This window comes from Ovis canadensis, chromosome 11 (assembly GCF_042477335.2).
Source record: "Ovis canadensis isolate MfBH-ARS-UI-01 breed Bighorn chromosome 11, ARS-UI_OviCan_v2, whole genome shotgun sequence".
NCBI classification, from domain to species: domain Eukaryota; kingdom Metazoa; phylum Chordata; class Mammalia; order Artiodactyla; family Bovidae; genus Ovis; species Ovis canadensis.
The window spans coordinates 28,648,502-28,670,110 of NC_091255.1; the positions used below are offsets into that span (position 1 = coordinate 28,648,502).

Sequence of the window (21,609 nt, forward strand, 5' to 3'; positions counted from 1 at the left end):
GGAGCGCGCGCGCGCGAGTGCCCTGCGGTCTGATCCCCAGCGTCAACCCTCGATGCGGGCAGTGGCGGAGGGGGGGTCAACGCCAAAGGCCAGTTTTTCGGCCTCAGATCCGAGAGCGTAACGGGTAGCTGGACTGTCGAGGAATCCATCTCTCTAGCTTCGAGAAGGCCACTTTCAATCCAGTGAAAAAAGTTGTCCCCGTGGCCTGGCCTTAGAAGTCTCTACCTCAGGTTTCCCACAGTTACTTTAGTCGTGACCGGCAGGAGCCGGCCGAGGGGTCTAGAAGGGAAGGTGAGTGGAGTGGTTTTGTTTTTTCACTTAGGTTGCTCGGTCCGCGAACAGGTCTTGCGTCCGTGATGGCCTCAAATAGCCTGCGCTGTCATTTAACCTCTCCAGAATTTCTGGTGTTTTCTTGGGACTTACCTCAGAGCCCGCAACAAGTTTAATGAAACAGTCATAGCTCACAAGTATCCGACATTTATTAGGCACCTGGCACTCCTCCAGATGCCTTTTAGTATAAAACACAGCTTTATCAGATGCCGTTTATATCTTATCTCCTTTAATCCTGAAAAGAACTATGAAATAGGTGCTGTAAATATCCCCGTTTTACAGACATAGGAACTGAGTCACACATAATGTCTTCTGTCCAATGCCCCGCAGGTAGTAAATGGCAGGGTACAGATTGCCATCCACACTACCAACTATATTCTACTGTCGCTTGAGACCTGTGTGGGAAACTAGCTACTGGAGGTGGGATTGATTTTGGAAAACAGCCTAAAGGTAAGTATTTGGAGTTATAGTTTATTATAAAGTATGTTCAGTTGGACACTCACAGGCACCTTATTGACACTCTGAAGTCATAATGAATTTGGAAAAGGCAATAACCCAGGGAGGAAAAACCATAATGTTATGAACTTCAGGGCTCTCAGGGGAGGCTCTTCTGTATTAGCCAGTAGCAGAGCCGCTAGCCACATGTGGCTACTGAGCACTTCAAAGGGGTGAGTCCAAACTCAGACTATAGGAGTAAAACACAAACTGGATTTTGAGGACTTTGTATGAAAAAAAAAAAAACCCTTATTTTAAAATGTTGATTACATGTCCTGACATAAAGTCCTGAGTTGTGTCTGATTCTTTGTGACCCTCACGGACTATACAGTCCATGGAATTCTCCAGGCCAGAACACTGGAGTGGGTAGCCTTTCCCTTCTCCAGGGGATCTTCCCAACCCAGGGATTGAACTCAGGTCTTCTGCATTGCAGGTGGATTCTTTACCAGCTGAGCCACAAGGGAAACTCAAGAATACTGGAGTAGGTAGCCTATCCCTTCTCCAGCGGATCTTCCCAACCCAGGAATTAAACCGGGAGGATTGCAGGCAGATTCTTTACCAACTGAGCTATGTTGAGATATTTTTAGATATATTGGGTTAAATAAAATGCAGTACCACAGACTGGATGGCTTAAACAACAGAAATTTATTTTTTCACAATACTGGAGCCTAGAAGTTGGATCAAGGTGTCAGCAGGGTTGGCTTCTTCTGAGGCCTCTTACACTGAGATATTTGTTGGTGGATCAAGTCACCAGGTCTCCTAAATTCCAGTCTAATACTCTTTACTATTGTAGAAGCCATTAGTTTCTATTTCTAGTATTGTTTTTTTATCCAATGTGAAGTTCTGGTCATGACAACTTTAGAAATATGTCATAAAGCTTAAAAAGTCTCTAAAGAGAAACAAACAAGATAGTCAAAAGGCTTAAGGATACATTATTTATTTATATCTCAACCTAATTCTAAAAGGCTTACAAAGATGGAGATAATCTACTAAGATTTTTAAAAAAGGATTAAAACAGAAAAATGAAAATAAGAAAAAGTAAAGGCAGAAAAGGAGGATGGAACTAAGAACATGGCTAGCATACATAACATAACATGAGGTCCTAAACACTTGCTGGAAATGGACCACAAACTGGGCTCTCAGTGGTCTAGCATCATATGAAAAGAAAAATAGACTCAGTTGAATATAAATTGTCTTTAAGGTGAAAACCAACTGGCAATTGAGGAAAAGCACAATTGGGTTCAGAGAAAATTTTCTCACATACATCCTTATATAGAACATTATGATCTATAAACACCCTTTACAGTATCCACAGCAAGTAAATTTCATAGGGATTTTCATCTGGATTGTCAAAGTACAATTCAGAAAAAGCAGTTCTGCAGAGGTCAATAAAATGCCAGCTATGTACAGGGAAAATCTGGCTTAAACCAGGGACAAAATTAATAAACAGTACTCAGAGTACTTCCCAGACTCTCTTCAGATATGACTGAAGAATAATGAAAGTGAAGCTTTTAGGAAGTTAAAGAAAAATGAAAAGAAGTCATGAAGGCAAGAAATATATACAAATTTAAGGTTCAGGTGATTTTCCTAAAGGAAAAGGTTCTTGAGTTACATCTCTTATCTTAAATCTCAAAGTTGATGTCATGCCTCTTAATCCATTGGTTTGCCCATCACAAACTAAACCCTTGGCCATCTAGGGAAGAGATCAGTTTAAGAATGCTTATGTCTTTCAAAGAGGTTTTGTTTTGGAAAAAATGTGGATAATTATTCCAGTTACCCCTAAAGAAGACATGTAACCTAACCATGTTTCATTTCTTATTCTCTTCCTCACAGTATGCTATTAGATTAACTTTTTAAATTTTAAAAAATTAGACTGACTTTGGGCCCTAAATCATATGTTTTACCTGTATATTTAGGAGTTGAAATAAATGCTAGCTTTTGAGACCTCTGGAAAACATTCATACTGCTTCTGACAAGCCTATTAAACACATAAATAGCACCTTGGGAACCCATGAAATGTTACTGCTCATGAAAGGAAACATGGCACAGAAACAAGAAGGAAAAGTGGAATAAACTTCTGGCTAAAAACTGCAGGGTGTAAGCACTGGAGAACTGACATAAAGGTAAAGATCCACACTCTGATCTGAGATTGAGAGAGAGTTTGTATGATGAGGTAAGAACTAGGGCATTGTGGCTGCCAACAGCAGAACAGCCAGTTTGAACTCTGGTTCAACACCTAGAGGAACAGAATGATAAGAAGCTACAAAGTGAAAACAAACTGATCATCAGGTGGTCACAGTGAGCTGGCAGTGGAGGAAGTCCTCAGGTTCCCGGATGGGCCCCAACTCCAGTAGAGGAGCTCAAGCCAGCCTCGGGTGGACCAGGAAGGACTCCAGATTACAGTCAAAGTCCTTGAAGAACATGGACTCCGATGATGGACTAGACTGGGCAGCTTGTGTCTCCAAGACAAAGTTCACTGGATGCTTCTGTAGGAGCTCTGGGTCAAAGGCCACACCCCGGAAGAAAGGGTGGATCTGGAAGTGATGCAAATAACGTAGACGGTGAAGGGGATTCTGGTGTAAGAGCTGAAGGAAAACAAAGCATGAAGGATGAGAGACTGGGATATGAAAGGGACAGAACAGAGAAGCTGGAAAAGGAGAAAGAAGTTCATGGATCTGTGGAGGGCAGGGAGAAGAACCCAAAAGAACAGAGATATGTAAAAGTGGGAGAAATAGGCTAATTTGGGGGCAGCAGTAGGAATAAAGGAGCTGTATTGATAAGAGAGCAGCACTCTCTCAGAAGGGACCTGCTATGGATGGGGACGAGCTTTGGACGATCAGGAACTCAGGTATAAAGTCTGAAGTGCTAGTTAGAAGGCAAGTAATGAGGTAGTACTTGATCAAGTAGGAACAACCCCAATACCTGCCCACCACCAATAACTAATCAGAGGAATGGGGACATATCACTTCAGTGATAGGGAAAGAAGTGAAAGGTTTTTGTAGTGAAGTGCTTGCCCTTACCTCGTGGAGCAGAAGTGAGAGCCCCTGGTTAAGAGAAGATGGGATCTCAGAGTCATAGTGGGTCACACTTGCCAACATGGCCACATGATCTCTCTCTGCTGGCACCGGGAACTGAGTTGAGGGGTGGGAAGATGTCATTGCTTAGTAAGAATAAGGGAAGATTTCTTAACATCTTTCTTCCCACCAGAAAGCAACTCCTCTCTTCTTTGCCCAAAGTCACTACCATTCTCTCACCTTTCCAGTTGACAGAGAGAAAAGCAAGACACCCAGGGACCACCAGTCAGCAGCATGGTTGTAAGGCCCTCCACTCAGGACCTCGGGCGCTATAGATTTGAAAGATACTTGTCACTGACATCTGTTGGCATTCCTCCTGCCTACTGCTTACCCATCAGCTTTAGCTTCTCCCTCACCCATGTACTGAAGAGTGCCACAGATAGTATAGGCTCGGGCTCCTTGGGGCAGGTGGCGGGACAAACCAAAGTCTGTCAGTTTCAGATGGCCTGTGAAAAACAAGGCATCAGCACCACTCTGTTCCAACCCTCATCAGTCATGACTTATTTCCAAACTGCGGTGCCTCTTATTCTGGGACTAGAAAAAGATATGACTTACCTCGTTCATCCAGAAGGATATTCTCCATCTGAAAAACCACAGGTGAGAAGTTATTATTCATTCTCTTCCTTTCACCCCTTTTTCATCATGTGTATCCTCAGCTGAAGAAGACGCCCTTGCTCAGCAGCTAAGTCTATACTCGGAGGGCCCTTGCCCAAATCCTTAACACCGACGAGGGTACCAAGGTCAACTGTTCTCAGCAGCTCCTCCCACCTTCTTGGACCTATTGGAATGTCTTACTGAAGTCCCTCCTCAGACAAAAACAAAACATTTAGTTACCTTCACATCTCGATGGATGATGCCCAAGTCATGAAGATAGCCTGTGGATGACAGCAAGCATGAGGGTTAATGAAGCTCTTTGTCCTTTCCAATTTCCCTGATAGCTCCCACCCCATTTCTATCCCTGTTGACTTCGATTTTCTCCTGCCTCCTCCCTCCCTCCTTAATTCCTTCCTCATTTCCATTACCACTCCTGTTTCACTTACACAGCACCAGGATCAGCTCAGCAGCAAAGAGGCGGATGGAAGCCTCAGTCAAGCGGCCAACAGCAGACCACAGGGAGTACAGATCTGTGCTGCAGTACCTGCACACTGCAAAGCAGCAGAAGTCTGGGCAATATTTGGGTCCTACTATGCCTGGGCGCAAGGCATTGTATGCCTCCTGCCCAAACTGATGCCACCTGCTGTCCCCTCTCCCTTTGGGAGAGAGCAGTACTACAAGAAGGGGAACAGAGCAAAGGCAGAACAAGCCAAAGGGATGGGTAATCTCAGGTGGGGAGTAGAGCAGAAGTGCCCTTAGGAATGAGGAGAGAAGCCAGTTACTCACTAATGAACAGGTGTCGTTTCCCCTGCCAGCTGTCCCCCATACTGTGTACAAAAGGATGGTTGATCTGTCGCTATGGACAAAGGAGACAGGAAGTGAGGAACATTGAGGATCAAGGCAGCCAGAAATCAGGCTTTACCTAGTTGTGCAGAAAGGAAGCTACTGCCCCACCTCTCAGATCAGGCTGCCTGCCTGGTAACCCGCTACTAAGGAACACACTGGATGTGCTGGAGAGTTTCCCCTCAGGACCTAGAATCACTCTACTGATAGCTGCATTTCCTGAGGTCTTATGGTTACAGCAGCAGGAGGGGTCAGAGTCAGGAAAAGCAGGCTAGTTGGACAAAAATGGTGCTTTCTCCACCTGTAGTTTGGTTCTTCCGAAGATCCTTTCCAGAGCTGTGTGCATACTGCATACCTGGATGCTGACCTCCTCTTTGCACTGCCTCAGGGTGTCCCTCTGTAGGACCTTTGCCTTGGGTACCACCTATAAAAGGAGAGGAGTGATGCTAGAGGGGAACAGTGTTATTATATTGTTTATTCCTCCCAACCTCTCTGGAATCAAGGCTGGAGACAGGGACTAGAGAATGTGGGAGTATCTTGGTCCCTACCTTCACTGCAAATACTGCCTTCTGGCCATAGTCTAACACCTTGAGGACTGTTCCAAAGGAGCCTTTAGCCACAAGGCCTAAAATCTGTACAGAGAAGTGGAAGTGGAGAACAGGGCAGTTGAGACTGTTTCTTGATTTCTCCCCAAGACTGAGACCCTTTCCAGGGATTCCACTGACCTACCTTTAGCTGCTGATGCCTGCTAAGGGGCCTAATAGGAAATTCCGGCAGAAAGAGGTTGATGAACTGAGGCACTGGCCATTCAGGCAGCGGCTTCTCTACTAGCAGTGGGGCTGGCTCCAGGGGCTCCCGGTGCAGGAACTGATGCCCCCGTAGTCCCCACAGTTCTTTCACACCTGACCTTGTGGTTCCCACACCTGACCAGAGGCTCTTCCAGCCTTGGACCCAGGGGCCCCGGATGTTGCCACCCTGCTGAGAACCAAAGGAACCACTAAACCTTCTGCCCCTGAGGCATTAGAGGTTCTGCCCATCTTTAGCAGGCACTCCCTCAAATCTCAACCCTAAAGACATAGATTTGGCCCAGGCAAGACAGCCACTGCCCTTGCATCAAGCCAAGGTCTGGATTTCCTGGACACAATGAAAATCCTCTAGGAAAGCAATATTTGGACATTTCCCCCATATGGCATCAGAAATTCAGCCTGCACCTCTCAGTATGGGACTGGGACAGCTACTTTGATACTAAAGCCTCCCTGCCCTACCCCCACAGTGGACACCACCAATCAATTGCCAGGCCTCAAGCCCATGCCTCTTTCACCTCCCCTGAAGAAGCTGCCAGAGGCCCCACACCCTACCTTATGAGAAGCAGCCATCTGGGCGTGGTGCCCCTGCCGGCAGCTCACTGCTCCCATCCCCAGCTTCTGCCTCCTCTCTCCTGCTAAATCTGCTGCCCCAGTTACATAAGCAATTCCTCCCCGTGCTGTGTTACACACAAGCCCCGCCTCTTTTCCTTGCTGTTCAAGACTAGAGATGCAAATGATGCAGTCAAACCTCACCCTTATCCCCAAATCCTATCGCCCTGGTGAAGAGCAGCTTAGAGCCAGGACTAAAATATGCAGAGATCTGTCAGCATGGGACCCATGTCACTAAGAGCTGGGAAATATCTGCGATACAGCTTCAGGCAGGAGGACAGAAATCACCCTCAGAGAGGCAGCTAGGATTGGTGGTTTCTTGGATTGATGGAGAGAAAAGGATACAGGCTGAAACCATACACTCAATACAATTAGAAAAAAAAAAAACCAGCATCAAATTTAAAATATATTTTTTCTCTTTAAATCACTTTTTTTTTTTAACCATTCTTCAGGGGATACCCCAGGGAGAGAGATCCATGGCCAGCCCTGTCTCCTACTGCCATTCTCCAAAGTGAGCTTGGCACAGTTTGGGGAGGGGCTGATTCCCCCAGAACACTAATACCTCTTTCATACAAGGTGGTGGGATGAGGGACAGATGATCAGCCCCTCCCCTCCACTTTCTGGCACATAGGGAGAGCAGTTACACTTACAAATATATATATATATGTATTTTTTATATATGCCTATTTATAAAAATTTATCACACTTGATCAGAACTGCCCCCCCACCCCCCACCCTTTCAGTTGATCCCAAGGGAACCAGATTCTGGCCTTGGAGCCGTTCCCTGGGTCTTGCTCTCTTGATGCCTCTCTGGCCCTGGACCTGCTGATCAGTGTGAGGTAGAACTCAGCATTATCCATCATGGTCTGCAAGGAACCAGCCAGCTGTTAAAGAGCAGGGCCTCTCTCCACAGCACCCTATGGGCTTCTGACCCCCACAAATCCTAAAGGATGAAGGGAAACACCTCCCCTCCCACAAGTCCCTGGGGCCTGAGTCAGAGTCAGATCCTGTACTGCAGCCTCTCGGATTGCCGGATCACTTGCGCCTGCCAAAGATGGACTTCTTCCCAGGATTCTTGTTGCCCACACTTAAACCGATGAGGAGCCGGGCCTTCTCCTCCTCTTCCTGCTGTTGCATGTTGAGGTCTGATTTAGTTTCTAGTTTTCCCCGGACCTCAGAGCCTGTTGCAGGCTTCAGCCTTAGCTTCTCTTTGATTACCTGATAGGTTAGGAGTAAAAAGGAAGGTAAATATTAATAGGACAGGCAGAGTAAGTTTAGTGGACCAAGTCAATATTTATTTAACTTACATGGACACACAATGGGGGCAATTCAGATTGTTAAACGATCTCTGCTCTCAAGAAGCTTACAGTGTATTAGAAACATGAACTTATGTCAGTCCTCACTTCCCTAAAAATCAACAGTAGTTAACATATATGAAACACTCAGTAGACATTCAATTTAACCATCTGAGCAGAGTCATGGAGAGGATAGGAATAAAAATCACTCCATTCACCTGCCCCCTTCCCATGGCTGCCTGCTAACACATACATGTTACAACAAAATGCCCCTGAGCAGAGGATCTGCTTGCCAGCCTCTGCTAACCAAACAGCCATGAACTCTGCCGGGATACCTGGGCAACCAGGGCTTTGCGGCTGTCCCTCTTGACAGCCATGGCAAAGTCTAGCCACGTCCATGTGTTGTTGTGGTACTCCAGACAGGGCAGCACCAGGTTAAGGTCACCCCAGTCCACGCTGTTCTTCTCACCCTGCAACAGAAAGAGTGGGAGGGAAGAGAAGAGAAAAAATATCGGCTGCCATATTTAGTCCAAGCCAGTACTTGAGTCCACATCTGGTATCTTTTTGCAGCAGCAACCTACAGATACTGATACTGATTTCTCCCTATCTCAGTCTGGTACTGATTCCTAAGGGAATCCAGAGGGAACAGCACATTACCCACAGACCACCTTCACTATCACTGTTTTTAATCTCTGATCTTATCTGGTACCCTTCCCATACTGTTCTAAGAAAGCGCTGGGAAAAGGCAGACCTTGTAGCTGACACACAGTGGAACCTGTGGGATCTTTATATAGATGAAGGAGTTGTTCATGGCAGCTCGCTCTTTCATCTTGTCAATATCATCAACAGGGTGCTAGGAAAGGAAGGAAAGAAGTATGTACCCCTCAAGCCATCACAAGAAATTCAAGACCCCAAACATCTCCAACTCCTTTCATCCCTGGAATAGACTCAAAAAGAAACAGAAGAAATCCCCAGCCAGGCCAGAGTACCCCAGGACTCTCCCATTTTCCTATTATCAGGGGCATGTCCGGTACCTCAGGTGCTTTGCGAAATGACCTTCTGACCCCAGAACTCCGATTCAAGCCCTGTGCCACACCCTTCCCAGGGCCCAGTGGTGCTGTATCATCTGTTGCAATCAGCTGCCGAGGCTTCACCACTGGTATTCCTATGAAAAAGCAAGTACACTAGCTGTTGTCCTCCTTCAGAAGCTTCAGCCATCTCTGGGGCTGTGACCCCAGTCCTCTGGAGCTCCACATTAAAGTTCTCACCAGTAGTCACCAGTTTGGACTTATCTTCTTCATCACCAACCTCATCATCTTCCACACTTCGGCCAGGAAAGAAAAAACCCATTATTCTATGGAAGAACTGGTGTGTCAGCTGGATGGTGAGAGGCACCACATTTACCTAAAGAGGAAAAAGGCTGAAGAAGCAATTAAGCTCAGACATCATCCCTCAGTTTACCTACCCCTACCCCTACCCCTACCCCTAATGTAACAACACACAGATAGCTTTTAACTGCCTTTTGTTCCTGGGTCCCCAAAGGAGTGTTTACTAACCTCAAAGTGCTCCTTAACAGAAATACCCCCAACTGGGGGCCGGACTTTGCTAAAGAGGCGAAGGGCCAGTTGTCGCCCAGACTGGCCAGAACTCTGGGGCCGCAGGACTACCTGTAGGATAGACAGTGATAAATCAATCCACAAATCTTCTGCAGACCAAGAGAAGCAGCAATGGTCTTGCTAAGCTAGGCAAGTTTCCATCTCACATCACCACACTGTTTCCCATAGTTGGGAAGTGTCATTGCAAATGCCCAGTGTTAGGAAGCCTGTAAATGGGCTATGAATAGGGAACTAAGACTTACCTTATAGACAGCATTAGGGAGGAGATTGTTCATAGTGAACCAGCCCAACTCCAGAAGATGTTCTGCTGTGTCATCTGATTTATTCACCTGTAAAGACAGATCCCAACCCCCCAATCCACTGTAATAAGCCTTTCTCAGGAGCTTGCCAGAGGACTGCTACCTATATCATTTGTTTTCAGGTTCTACATATGCTTTTGTTATGTCTTTCAATCTTAGACTCAATGCACCCTCTAATCCAGTATTGCTAATGGGCACTGATGGCTAGGGCACTAAGTGCCAACAATACTTTCCAGTCCCTATGACATTAAAAAATGGCCTCAACACATATCCAAACATCTTTAAGGTAGACAGAAGAATAATGAAGAACGTCCTATCCTCCACGCCAAGGGTAACTGCAGGAAAGATGTATGCCAGTATAGAATTAATGATTCTATTCTAAGCTGGACTTGGGAGACTACTTTCCTCTGGCCATATAGAATAATTATCTTCTTCAATGAAGGAAGCATTCGATCAAGCTCATCTGTATCTCTATTATTTACTATCACAAACAAATGTGTATGAGGGGTACTCTCTCTGCTAATGTTTCTATCATTATTAATAACCACTCATACCACCATTAACAATCAAATAATAGTCTCTCTTTGTGAGTTAGACTCCTGAGAAAGGTCAATGCCTCTCAATACAGCTGTCTTTGTGTGACTATATATACCCGATACCTTGCTGTAGAGGAACCGCTGTAGCTCCAGTTCAGCAATTCCTAGCTGTCCGTCTTCCTCGGTCAAGCGCCACCGTGCTTGAGCAAAGTAGAATTCGGTGCGGCGGACCACACTTACATCCTCTTGCTGCTTTCGCAGCTCCATCTTGTTGGCCTGCTGCAACTGGAAATCCTTAAAACACCTATAAAAGGATAGGAAGGTCAAAGCCAATACAGGCAACAGCATTTGGGTTAGAGATGGGGTGGAATGCCCTAGAATAATGCAAGAGGTAAACTCAGAGATGGACCTATTCTAGAACAACTATTCCCTAAATATTTTCATTGGATTCATTGTTTCTCACACGTTGCCATGTGAGCACAAATGCCATCTTCAGTTCTACAGCTTCTTGAAGTAAGCTGTTCCTGAGAATAACCCCTACGATTATATCTGCAATCGTGTTCTCTACTGATCAACTTCAAAACATTTTTAGTTCAGTTGCACAGCATCATGGCCACAAAAATGATCTTTCTAAACTACTTGTTTTTCTCCTTTTTCCTGAGGTACTCTAGAAAGGATCCTAAAAAAGGGCTCTCTTGTTTTCAACCTGTTGGCCAAGTCTAACAAGGCTCATTCAGGAAAAGGTGCCTGAATCTACTACATCAGCCTTCGATAACATACACTAGACTTAAAGACTATCAGAATGCAGGCAAAAGAAACTGACTCCATCTTGGGCACTGGAAAAGGGCATGGGGAGAATGTAGTGGCACCTGATGAGGATATTAAGCTCTTCACTTTCCAGCTGTAGGTTGGCCTTCTCCTGGTTTAGCTGCAACTGAAGCTTTACGTTCAGGTCAAGCAGGTTCTCATTTTTGCTATCATCCTGCAAAGACTTGGGAGCCAAAACAGGAGAAACTCAGAGATTTCCCATGTCTTAGGAGACCTCCCTCGGACAAGGCAATGACACCCCACTCCAGTACTCTTGCCTGGAAAATCCCATGGATGGAAGAGCCTGGTAGGCTGCAGTCCATGGGGTCGCTCAGAGTCGGACACGACTGAGCAGTGTTCTTGCCTGGAGAATCCCAGGGACGGGGGAGCCCGGTGGGCTGCCGTCTATGGGGTCGCACAGAGTCGGACACGACTGAAGCGACTTAGCAGCAGCAGCAGCAACAGGAGACCTCCCTACCCTCAGACTGCCTACCCCAGGGGACTACCTTCATGATAGAATACATTTGCTTTTCCAGCTGCCGTATCTGTGCCACATGCTGCCGCACTGCCTCCTGCAAATGTAATATGCTGCTGCGCTGCTCCTCAGGATTGCTAGAGATCTCAAGCTGGAACCTGACCCGCTGCTTCTTCTCACTGTGCTCCTAAAGGAACAGAAAAGGAAATGCAAGAGACAAGCCTTGCAGTAAAATAAAATATAGAAAGGAACAAGAAATGATGACCTCTTCTGGAATGTTCACCTTCATCTGTCACTGTCTGTAGCAAGAGTAAGGAGTAGGCCAATGCAGAAGATTTGGCAATATGGATTTCACAATAAGCCAGTTCCACAGGGGAGGGACAGAGGTGGAAGTAGGGAGCAGTTTGGTGTTTTTCGAGGTAAGTGACTGAGTAAAGAAAAAATTGACCAAGAAAAACAAGGGACACTCAAACCTTTCCTAGACAACTAAAATTTCAACTGCTGCTGCTAACTAAAAGAGGATGTATCATCCACCAGGCCCTTTTTCAGTCTGAAGCATGGCTTTTCTTACTGGACCCCAAATAAAACCACAAGGTCTGGGGGTTCCTCTGAGGCTAACTGGCATTCTATAACAGATCCTACTCACCTTCCGCTTGGGTTCTACATGGAGCAGCAGGTTATTGACGATATCCAGGATCATAGCATATTGAGCTGGGTTGGTGGAGATTTCCAGCTCATGATGGATGAGGGTAAAGGTATCCACAGCCCCTAAATAATTGTTTACAGCTGAATAAGAGGCTCAGTTTCTCCCTAAATTTCTATCCCATCTCCTAATCCATATCTTGAACCATGTCTGTTAATTAACCCCATAAAAGGGCTTGGTGAGATATGCTCATGGGTAGAAACACCTGCTTATTTCAGAATCAAACAATATGCATTCAATCCAGTTATTTGGTTTTTTTCGGCTAAGACTCCCGGCACGTGGGATCTTAGTGCCCCAGCCAGGGATGGAACCTGTGCCCCCTGCAGTGGAAGCACAAAGTCTTAATTATAAGTCAAGTCCACCAGACAAGTCCCCCATTTATTCCAATTCTGTTCTTTCCTAGAAAAACTTAAAAAATAAAAAGCAAAGTGAAATGCTAATGCCCTGTGCATAGTGGGACTCTTAATAACACTACTGCCTCAAAACCACCAAGGAAATAACTACTTTCACAAGGTTCCCACTCCCCGCCAAAAGCCTTTCAAACCCTGAATACCTTCTTGCTTCTTCAGGAGATCTTCCTTTTCCTGGTTCTCAGGAACCTCAGGTGGCTTAATCTGCGTTGCCAGCTCAGGATCAATGTCATGGCTGTAACTAATATAGTACATTCTGCAGTTGCAGCGTGAAATGATCCTCTGGATTTGCTGGGCTTGCTGCGCCTCAGCTGGCTGGTTCCAATCTGGGAAGAGGTAGGAAAGAGATAAGAGGAAGACATTCTCAAAAGAGGTATTGTAAGAGCCTCCCAGCTATGTGATGTCTAGGTAACTCCAGACATTTGCTTTCAATATAGCCTAACACAAAAATGGTCCTAATCCATATATTAATCTTGTGTGTCTGCGTGCGTGCATGCTCAGTCGCATCTGACTCTTTTGTGACCCCACAGACTGCAGCCCACCAGACTCCTCTGTCCATGGGATTTTCCAGGCAAGAATACTGGAGCAGGTTGCCATTTCCTTCTACAGGGGAATCTTTCTGACCCAGGAATTGAACCCCTGTCTCCTGCACTTCCTACACTAGCAGGCAGACTCTTTACCACTGAGTCACCTGGGAAGCCCATATTAATCTTAAGAATAAGTAAAGAAATGAGACCTCCTTCAGGATGCATGTCTGCTCCTCACCACATGATAGGGAAGGGGTGAGAACTGACCTGTGGTGGTGGTAACCATGCCTCCCACTGCCTGTCCGCTCTCCATCAGCTCCTGCACAGAGTCCAGACTACGCTGCCGGTGCTCCTCAATATTCTTTACCTGAAGACAGAGAGATATAGGCATCTTTAACTCCTGGGGGACCAGTAGCTTGTCCTGCCCAACTGGGTCATATATCTCCATAATGCAAGTATACTACTATTGAGACTTTCACTGCCTAGAACTGATGAGTCTCCCAAGGTAAAGGACAAATGTCCCTCTCTCCTGGCTCAAACTACCCAAGCTCTCCAAACCCAATTTGAGTTATATTCACGTTTTGCCAGGATTCAGGCCAGAAAAATATGAGCTAGGTAAAAACTGAATCATGTCCAATCTCACACCCATAAGGATGGCTACCATAATATGAGAATATAAGGCAAGGATGTGCAGAAACTGGAACTCTGTGTACTGTTGATGAGAAGTAGAATGTTACAGCCAATATGGAAAACAGTATGGCAGTTCTGCAAACAATGAAACACAAGGGCTTCTCTGGTGGCCCAGTGGTTAAGACTCCCTGTGTCCAATGCAGGGGTGTGGGTTCAATCCCTGGTTAGGGAACTAAGATCCCACATGCCACACAGTGTGGGCAAAAATTAAAAACAAAAAAAAATTAACAGAATTACTCTATAATCCAGCAATTCTACTTCTGAATATACACCCAAAAGAATTAAAGGCAAGGTCTTGAAGAGAAATGTGTCCTCCCATATTCATAATAGTGTTATTCACAATAGCTAAAATATGGAAGTCACCCAAGTGTTCATCAATGGATGAGTGGAGAAATAAAATGTGGTATATACATACAATAGAAATCAGGTTTAAAAGGAAGGAAATTCTAATACATGCTACAACATGGATGAACCTTGAAAACAATACACTAAGTGAAATAAGTCAGTTGGTCGCAAAAAGACAAACACATATGATTCCACTTATATGACATGCCTAAAATTTATATATATAAAAGAGATATTTAAGAACAATCAAAATCAGAGAGAGAGAAAAGAGAATGGTGGGTGCCAGGACCTGGGGGAAAGCAAAATGGGCAATTACTATTTAATGGGTATAGTTTCAGTTTTACAAAATGCAAAGTTTGGGACATGGATGGTGATGATGGTTGTAAAACATTATGAATGTACTTAATACAACTAAACTATACATTTAAAATGGTTATGATGATAAATTTTATATAACGTTATCAATTTTTTTTTGGCTATGAACACTGCATGGAGCTCTTCGAACCTGCATCCCTGCAGTGGTTTGCAGAGTCTTAACCACTGGACTGTCAGGGAAGTCCCTTTTAATCTTTTTTGTGTTTTATAAGTTTTATATTATATATATTTTAATCACAATTTTTAAAAATGAAAAAAATCACGTCATGGGCAAAAAAAATTCATCAAAACAAATGACTTCCCACCCATTTTGGTATTCGTGTGTTTGTGTTCTTGCTGTTTTCTGTCTTCAGACTGTTCTGACACTGTTGCCATGGGGGAAGGGAACTGAATCCTTTGGACTCTGCCAAGCTGAAGTCAAAGTGAATAGAATGAGTGATAACGAGAACACAGACAATCTGCCAAGTCACAAAAAAATTCATATAGGAATGGCAATATCAAAGTCCTTCCCACCTCAGCCAAGGACGTTCTCCTCTAAAGCTAATACCACAGTCTGAGAAAAAAAGAATTCCCTTGCATAAGAAGGCATGCCTGAAAGAACCAGAGGTCTAGAAAATGCCAGAAAGGGAGATCTTGCATAGTTCATCCTGCCTACCTCTGCATGAGTAGTTAACATTTTCTCTGCCTATCTCCTGAGACTACTAGTAAACAGTACTGCTTGCCTGAACTACAGCTGTAATATACCAGCGTGACCTTTCACATTATCATCAACCTGACCCTGATTCAATGCTTATTACCTCTTATATAAGTTACACTTGGGGTTGAGCCTTAAGATCATTGGAGTAATAAGTATCAGTCAGGGGGGAGGGAAGAGGGGTTAGCTTTGTCTCCAATGAGTAGAATGAAAAATGAAATTATCACGTTGGTCCCAATCAGATGTAGCTGGATCCAATAACTCATCTGAATGGACCACACCCAGCACAATGTGTACATTTAACACCTGTTAAGTAATCACAATGCAGAATAGTGGCTAGGTACATCTCATACTTATTAGAGCTCCCAATAAATTTGATGATAGTATCCTAGAAATTACAGTGCAAACTTAGTTTTACCAAAATGCTGAAAATTTATAGCTTAGTCCCTGCCAACTGTTCACAATCTCGCCTAACAAAAAAAATTGTCTTAATATACAACTAAGACCTCCCCAAACATACTGACTTAAATAAGACTTTACTTCCATCTGAATGAAGCTTTGTATGTTTCAAAGAACTTTCTGTTTGATCCTTTCAACAACCTTGTGTGAGTGAAATTTTAATTCAGTTTCACAAATAAAGGTGAATTCGTGTGTTTGTGTTCTTGCTGTTTTCTGTCTTCAGACTGTTCTGACACTGTTGCCATGGGGGAAGGGAACTGAATCCTTTGGACTCTGCCAAGCTGAAGTCAAAGTGAATAGAATAAGTGATAATGAGAGTAGCCCATTGATAATGAGTAGCCCATTGCCCAAGGGCTCATGGCTACTAAAACGGCAAAACAAATCATATCTCACATAATAACCTGCCTCCCAGACAAGCAGTCTTTCTATTCAACCTTACCGATTTTCTGAAACAACTAATCAACCATCTTCATGAGAGATCATAGAAAGAGCAGCTAGAGAGCTTATTGAAAATTCCCAGACTTACTGCCTGGTTTTTTTGGCTGCCTACTGATAAATAAGATCTTATTAATAGTGGTCAGCAATCTCAAGTTAAAAAGTTGCAACTCATTTTACTCTCAGGTTGGGAAATGAGAATTTCTCTTGCAAGGAAATAGAATAAATAGTATGAGATCTAAAAAAAAGAAAAAGCACTATGTTGTCCAGATCACAGGCCAGAGACTGGATGGAGTTTCTATATTCAAGTGTTACGAGCTTCATTATTCTACAACCTGCTAGCAAAAGGTACTATCAAGGACCTTGCAAGCCATTTTGGTGAAAGGTGCCAACTATGGAGAACTGGAGAGATATCAGGCCTTCCGAGTCCTGCCGACTAACCTCTAACCAGAGCTGTCGGCCATCCTGCTCAGTGGGGCTGCTTTCAGTGGTGGCAAAGTACTGCATGCCATCTAGGATGCAAGTCCAGGAGGTCTTTTGCTTCAGTGTGTCACCATACCAGGCTGGATGGTGTTGGCACTGCAGCAGCTGGGCTTTGGCAGCTGAAACAATGACACAGCCTTCCGTCTCTGCTCCACGAAGAACCATCTATGCCAGAAACAGAAGCAGAGTCACAGCACAAGGGCCAGGAAGAAAACAGAGGTTAGTGACAGGACTGTACCAGTGACTACAGGTGGGTCTAATTCTGGCTTACTGAGTGAGCTCTGCTCTGGCTTCTACTAATGGAAGTGATTATCCACGATACCTGTTATTAATAAAAAGGATAGTGTTTTGGAGCTCTACCCACCTATTCTTATGTAGAGGTGGAGGGGGGGAGGTAAACACACATGATTATCATCTAGCCCTATCTTGGGGTACTCTAGTAAAGAGAGGGTACCTGGCAGTTGACCAGTTCAATAAGGCAGTTTCGGTTATATATGTCATCAGTCTGGCAGGCAGCAATACCACACAACTGGTCACTCACACCTGACTCCTCTTCTGTGAACACTACAAACCTATCTGTCTCTTCAATCAGCTTCTTCAACATGTAGGCACCTGGCAGAGGAATAAGAAGCGGGGGGAAAGCCACAGAGTCAAAGGAAAGAGAACACAGCCAGGGCCAAACTCCCCTTCTTTCAATTTCTCTAGAACATATTCTCCCCAACCTGCAACTCCAGCTCAGCCCACTCCACCCCTTTTGGGTAACAGATGTCATTTCATTTTCCTTCAATTTTAATAAAAGTAAAAGATTCCCAAGAGAAACTTAGAAACACTACGTAAACGCTAGCATTTCTTTCTCTTAGGCATATCCACCTCTGAATTACTCTAGGATCTTTTTCCCGTCCATCGTGTTCCTTCTATTTTTCACTTTATATATTTTTTAAATTTTTAATTTGTTTTAAATTGAAGGATAATTGCTTTACAGAACTGTGCTGGTTTCTGTCAAACATCAACATGAATCAGCCACAGGTATACGTATGTCCCCGCTCTCTCGACTTCAAGTTGTTTTAAATGCTATTTGTTTGTTGACCACTCCTTTCCACATCAATCATTGCCTTGCCATCAGTGTCACTGTGTTCTAGCTCTACTGCTTTCTCTGATCATGCCTTTAGATCCTCCACCTTCTCCCAGGTTTTAGAGATAAGTCTATCTCTTAAGGTCTCTCCTTGGCCTGCTCCCTGTTCTTTCTTCTAAAGTTTGTCCAACAATGGTAGGTTAATAGCACTGCCTCCAGAGTTAGACTAGCGTGCCTATGTTCAAGATCCTATCTCTGCCAATTACTTTGATGGTAATCTTTGGCAGTTGGCTTTAACCTGTTTCCTTGTGTGTAAAATAATAGTAACCATCTAATATGGTTTTTTGAGAGAATTAAATGGAATAATATATAAAGTATTTCACAGGATACCTGCCACACAGTTAAGCATTATCTCCTGGGCATTAACGCTTAGCTTTATGCTGAAACTCCCAATCTCTAACTCTAGCCCTAAGCTTTTAGATCCTCATTTCCACCTGTTTTTTAGACATTATCTAGATGTACTACTTGCACGACAAACTCAGCATGTCCAAATTTGAACTCAACAATCCTACCCCTCCACAAACCTGTTCAGCCTCTGGCTCTCCTATTTCTAATATTATTGTTACTATCAAGTCACCAGGCTCATAGCATCAGTCAATTGTTATCTCTTTCTCCATGTTCTAACTCCCTCTTCCAACAAGCTGCCAAATCTTACATATGTACATGACATTTCTGTTCATCCTCTCATCTCCATTCCCACTGCCTCTACCTAGTTCAGGTACCCCTGGCCTCTTGTTAAAATGCCATAATAGTTTCCTCCTTTGTCTCCCCCACCTCCAGTTACTTTCTCTCCAGTCCTCCCCAACACCACCACCAGATTTATCTTTCTAAAAGTAAAATTCTAATGATGACACACCCCTATTCAAATCCTTCAGCAGTTCACCGCTGTTTACTGAATAAGGAACAAAAACTCCCTTAGCCTTGTATGAAAGACCTTTGATATTCTACCTGCAGCTTTCCTTTCCAGCCACCTTCACCCTTAGCTACACCTTGTGCCAACCCAGACTGTTCACTCTCCTCTGAACATACTGAGCTCGACCAACTCCACTCCTGGTCAAGATACTCCCTTTGCTTTCAATGCCTTTTCTCCTCATTTCCACATGCTTAAACCATACTAAGCCTTTAAAGTCCAACTCAAATGCTATTTCCTCAATAAACACTTCCCTGACCACAGAACCTCCTTCACTAGTCAAGAACTCACATATGCTATCTTTAATTTCTCTCTAGTGGCACTTAGCATTTTTCACCTTGTCTTTAAACTCACCATGAACTTGCATTCCTCTGTACTTGTTATTCCCTCTCCCTAAAATGCTCTCTTTTCTTTCTTTGCCTATTATACCCCTCAGTCATGTCCAACTCTTCTGCAACCCATGGGCTGCAGCCCCACAGGCTCCCCTGTCCATGGGATTTCCCAGGCAAGAATACTGGAATGGGTTGTTATTTCCTTCTCCAAGGGATCTTCCTGACCCAGGAATTGAACCTGCATCTCCTGCACTGCAGGTGAATTCTTTATCACTAAATCACTGGGGAAGCCCCTTATCAGTCTTACTCTCTTTTTTATTATCTTTTCTGTGAAGCCTTTCTAGACTTCCCTATGCTCATTTAAATACTTTCTTCTTAAACATTCCTACAAAGCATTTTCATGACTTATATTTTTGGCTGCACTATACTGCACACAGAATTTCGGTTCCTTAACCTGGCAAATCCACGCCTCCTACAGTGGAAGCACAGAGTCTTAACCACTGGACCCCCAGGGAAATTCCTCACGACTCTTAGTTTCAGAGCTTCCCCTCATCTTTACAATTCTAATGTCTAGAGTCGCATGTCTAGTACATTACAAACCCTCAATAAAGCTAAAAAGTTAATCCACGAATGAATGAGTGAGTGATTCAGTGAGTGAATGAACTAATCTTAGCTCAAAGATAACAAACTTGTTGAGCCAAGTAGAATGTCATATATATCTCTCAACTAAATCTAGTACAGTGCTTTGTGCCTGTGAGGTATTAAAAAAATATTTATTGACTGAACAAATTCATCAAAACACAAAATAATTCTCTAATTCTTTTTCTTCTCCTTAGTCATTCTGACTAAGTCATCACTCCTTCCTGATCTTCTTCTCCTAGCAAAAGAACCAGACCCTTTTTTCTTTTTTGCCAGAATCTTAAGTTTCCTGGGATGGAACCCATGCCCCCTGCAGTGGAAGCATGGAGTCTTAACCACTGGACCACCAGGGAAGTCCCATAAACCAGACCCTTTAATGCCCACCTGGCACTACTATGTAAGACTTAGGTGGCCTAATATGGAAAAATTACAGTTTCATCTCTACACACAGATTGAACCACCCAGAATTAGTCCTTCTCAAACTCCTGTTCAAGCCCACGTACATAACCCTTCGGAGTCTTCTTCCCCAGCTTACCTCCTGAAGACCCCTTATCAGGCTGTCCACTGAAGCTGGGAGTAGTGACAGGAGGTGGGGTTGGGGCACTGGAAGGAACACTCTGTTTTGGCTTTTTGGCTGGCAGGTGGGGATCAATCTTTAACCCCTTCAGCGCCTCAGTAGAGAGGTTACGTTTAAGCACAGCTGCCTTTTTGTAGCCATCATATAAACCAAAGGCAATGTCCCGATTGGTCGTTGTCCAGGAAGCCCGTAAATCTACCAAATGCAGCTGATGTGTGTGAAAGGCAGGATCCCCAACTCGAGTAGAGGGCTCCTAGGAAACAGGGAAATGACCTCAGAGTCGCACGGAAATTCCCACCATTCCTCCCGAACCACAAATGCAAAGATAACAAACACGCTTGCTGAATAACAGACCTCTTCTGAGTGATACAAGACGACTGAGTGAAAGAGAAACTATGTGGGCTTAGTGTGTGTACTATATTACACTCCGACTATATCCACTGTATTTTAAACACAGTTTTTTTGGTTTGTTTTTGGTCACTAAGTTGTGTCCAACTCTTTTTCGACCCCCACGTGCTATATAGCCCGCCAGGCTCCTCTCATCGATGGGACTGCCCAAGCAAGAATACTGGAGTGGGTTGCCATTTCCTTCTCCAGGGGCTCTTCCCGACCCAGGGACTGAACCTCCATCTCCTGCACTGCAGGTGGATTCTCTGCCACTGAGCCGCTGGGGAAGCTCCATCCACTGTATTTTAAATGACTCAAAAGAATTTCATCTTAAAATCCTTCCTTAATTGGGGGCAGGGTAGGGACCACCAAATAAAGCACTAGGAAAAAAAAAGTTTTACCCCATTTCCTGAAAAGCAAGAGTATCTTCAGAAAGAGGGGTGCACATACTAGTGACTGTATCATCAACTGACAACATATATAATTAGACACAGTTAGCATTACCCGGGACTGCGAAGGGTGACGCAGCCAGGAAATTAAAAGACGCTGAGTCCTTGGAAGGAAAGCTATGCCCAACCTAGACAGCATATTCAAAAGCAGAGACATTACTTTGCCAACAAAGGTCTGTCTAGTCACGGCTATGGTTTTTCCAGTAGTCATGTATGGATGTGAGAGTTGGACTGTGAGGAAAGCTGAGCACCGAAGAATTGATGCTTTTGAACTGTGGTGTTG

General features: G+C 44.3%; 2 protein-coding genes and 1 long non-coding RNA gene across 5 annotated transcripts in view; 1 reads left to right on the top strand and 2 right to left on the bottom strand.

Moving 5' to 3' along the window:
- Positions 1–5: 5 nt before the first annotated feature.
- Positions 6–1,863, top strand: LOC138414891 (uncharacterized). Its single transcript, XR_011247014.1, has 3 exons — positions 6–291; positions 661–780; positions 1,259–1,863. It is a non-coding gene; the product is annotated as an uncharacterized lncRNA (long non-coding RNA).
- On the bottom strand, positions 1,456–6,839 carry RSKR (ribosomal protein S6 kinase related). The gene is made up of 12 exons (XM_069542704.1): positions 6,695–6,839; positions 6,066–6,314; positions 5,885–5,968; positions 5,692–5,760; positions 5,280–5,349; positions 4,940–5,044; positions 4,734–4,774; positions 4,455–4,482; positions 4,256–4,345; positions 4,080–4,168; positions 3,846–3,956; positions 1,456–3,410 (listed from the first exon to the last, which is right to left on the bottom strand). The coding sequence occupies exons 1-12, from the start codon at positions 6,749–6,751 to the stop codon at positions 3,186–3,188; spliced, it is 1,218 nt and encodes a 405-aa protein (XP_069398805.1). The 5' UTR covers positions 6,752–6,839; the 3' UTR covers positions 1,456–3,185.
- A 305-nt stretch (positions 6,840–7,144) lies between these two features.
- Positions 7,145–21,609, bottom strand: part of BLTP2 (bridge-like lipid transfer protein family member 2) — a 28,124-nt gene continuing 13,659 nt past the window's right edge. The window contains exons 24-39 of one of the 3 annotated variants that reach the window (XR_011247013.1): positions 20,449–20,743; positions 17,355–17,512; positions 16,859–17,065; positions 13,687–13,786; positions 13,036–13,218; positions 12,426–12,547; positions 11,811–11,966; positions 11,367–11,488; positions 10,621–10,801; positions 9,905–9,991; positions 9,603–9,713; positions 9,315–9,370; positions 9,081–9,211; positions 8,798–8,899; positions 8,382–8,516; positions 7,145–7,969 (exon numbers count right to left, since the gene is read on the bottom strand). Coding sequence is in view for 1 of the 3 variants with exons in the window: in XM_069542702.1 (XP_069398803.1) it covers positions 7,787–7,969; positions 8,382–8,516; positions 8,798–8,899; positions 9,081–9,211; positions 9,315–9,450; positions 9,603–9,713; positions 9,905–9,991; positions 10,621–10,801; positions 11,367–11,488; positions 11,811–11,966; positions 12,426–12,547; positions 13,036–13,218; positions 13,687–13,786; positions 16,859–17,065; positions 17,355–17,512; positions 20,449–20,743 (2,409 nt within the window). In the remaining 2 variants the exon portion in view is untranslated. Of the gene's footprint in view, positions 7,970–8,381; positions 8,517–8,797; positions 8,900–9,080; positions 9,212–9,314; positions 9,467–9,602; positions 9,714–9,904; positions 9,992–10,620; positions 10,802–11,366; positions 11,489–11,810; positions 11,967–12,425; positions 12,548–13,035; positions 13,219–13,686; positions 13,787–16,858; positions 17,066–17,354; positions 17,513–20,448; positions 20,744–21,609 lie in introns of all 3 variants that reach the window. The other 2 variants (XR_011247012.1, XM_069542702.1) reach the window with 2 other exon arrangements.

Excerpts from the sequence above, each read along its gene's own strand:
- RSKR (XM_069542704.1), bottom strand. The coding sequence starts at position 6,751 with ATGGGAGCAGTGAGCTGCCGGCAGGGGCACCACGCCCAGATGGCTGCT. Across the intron at positions 4,775-4,939 it reads TGAGCTGATCCTGGTGCTGT|GCTATCTTCATGACTTGGGC; the intron begins GTAAGTGAAACA and ends TGTCATCCACAG. Across the intron at positions 4,346-4,454 it reads TATCCTTCTGGATGAACGAG|GCCATCTGAAACTGACAGAC; the intron begins GTAAGTCATATC and ends TGTTTTTCACAG.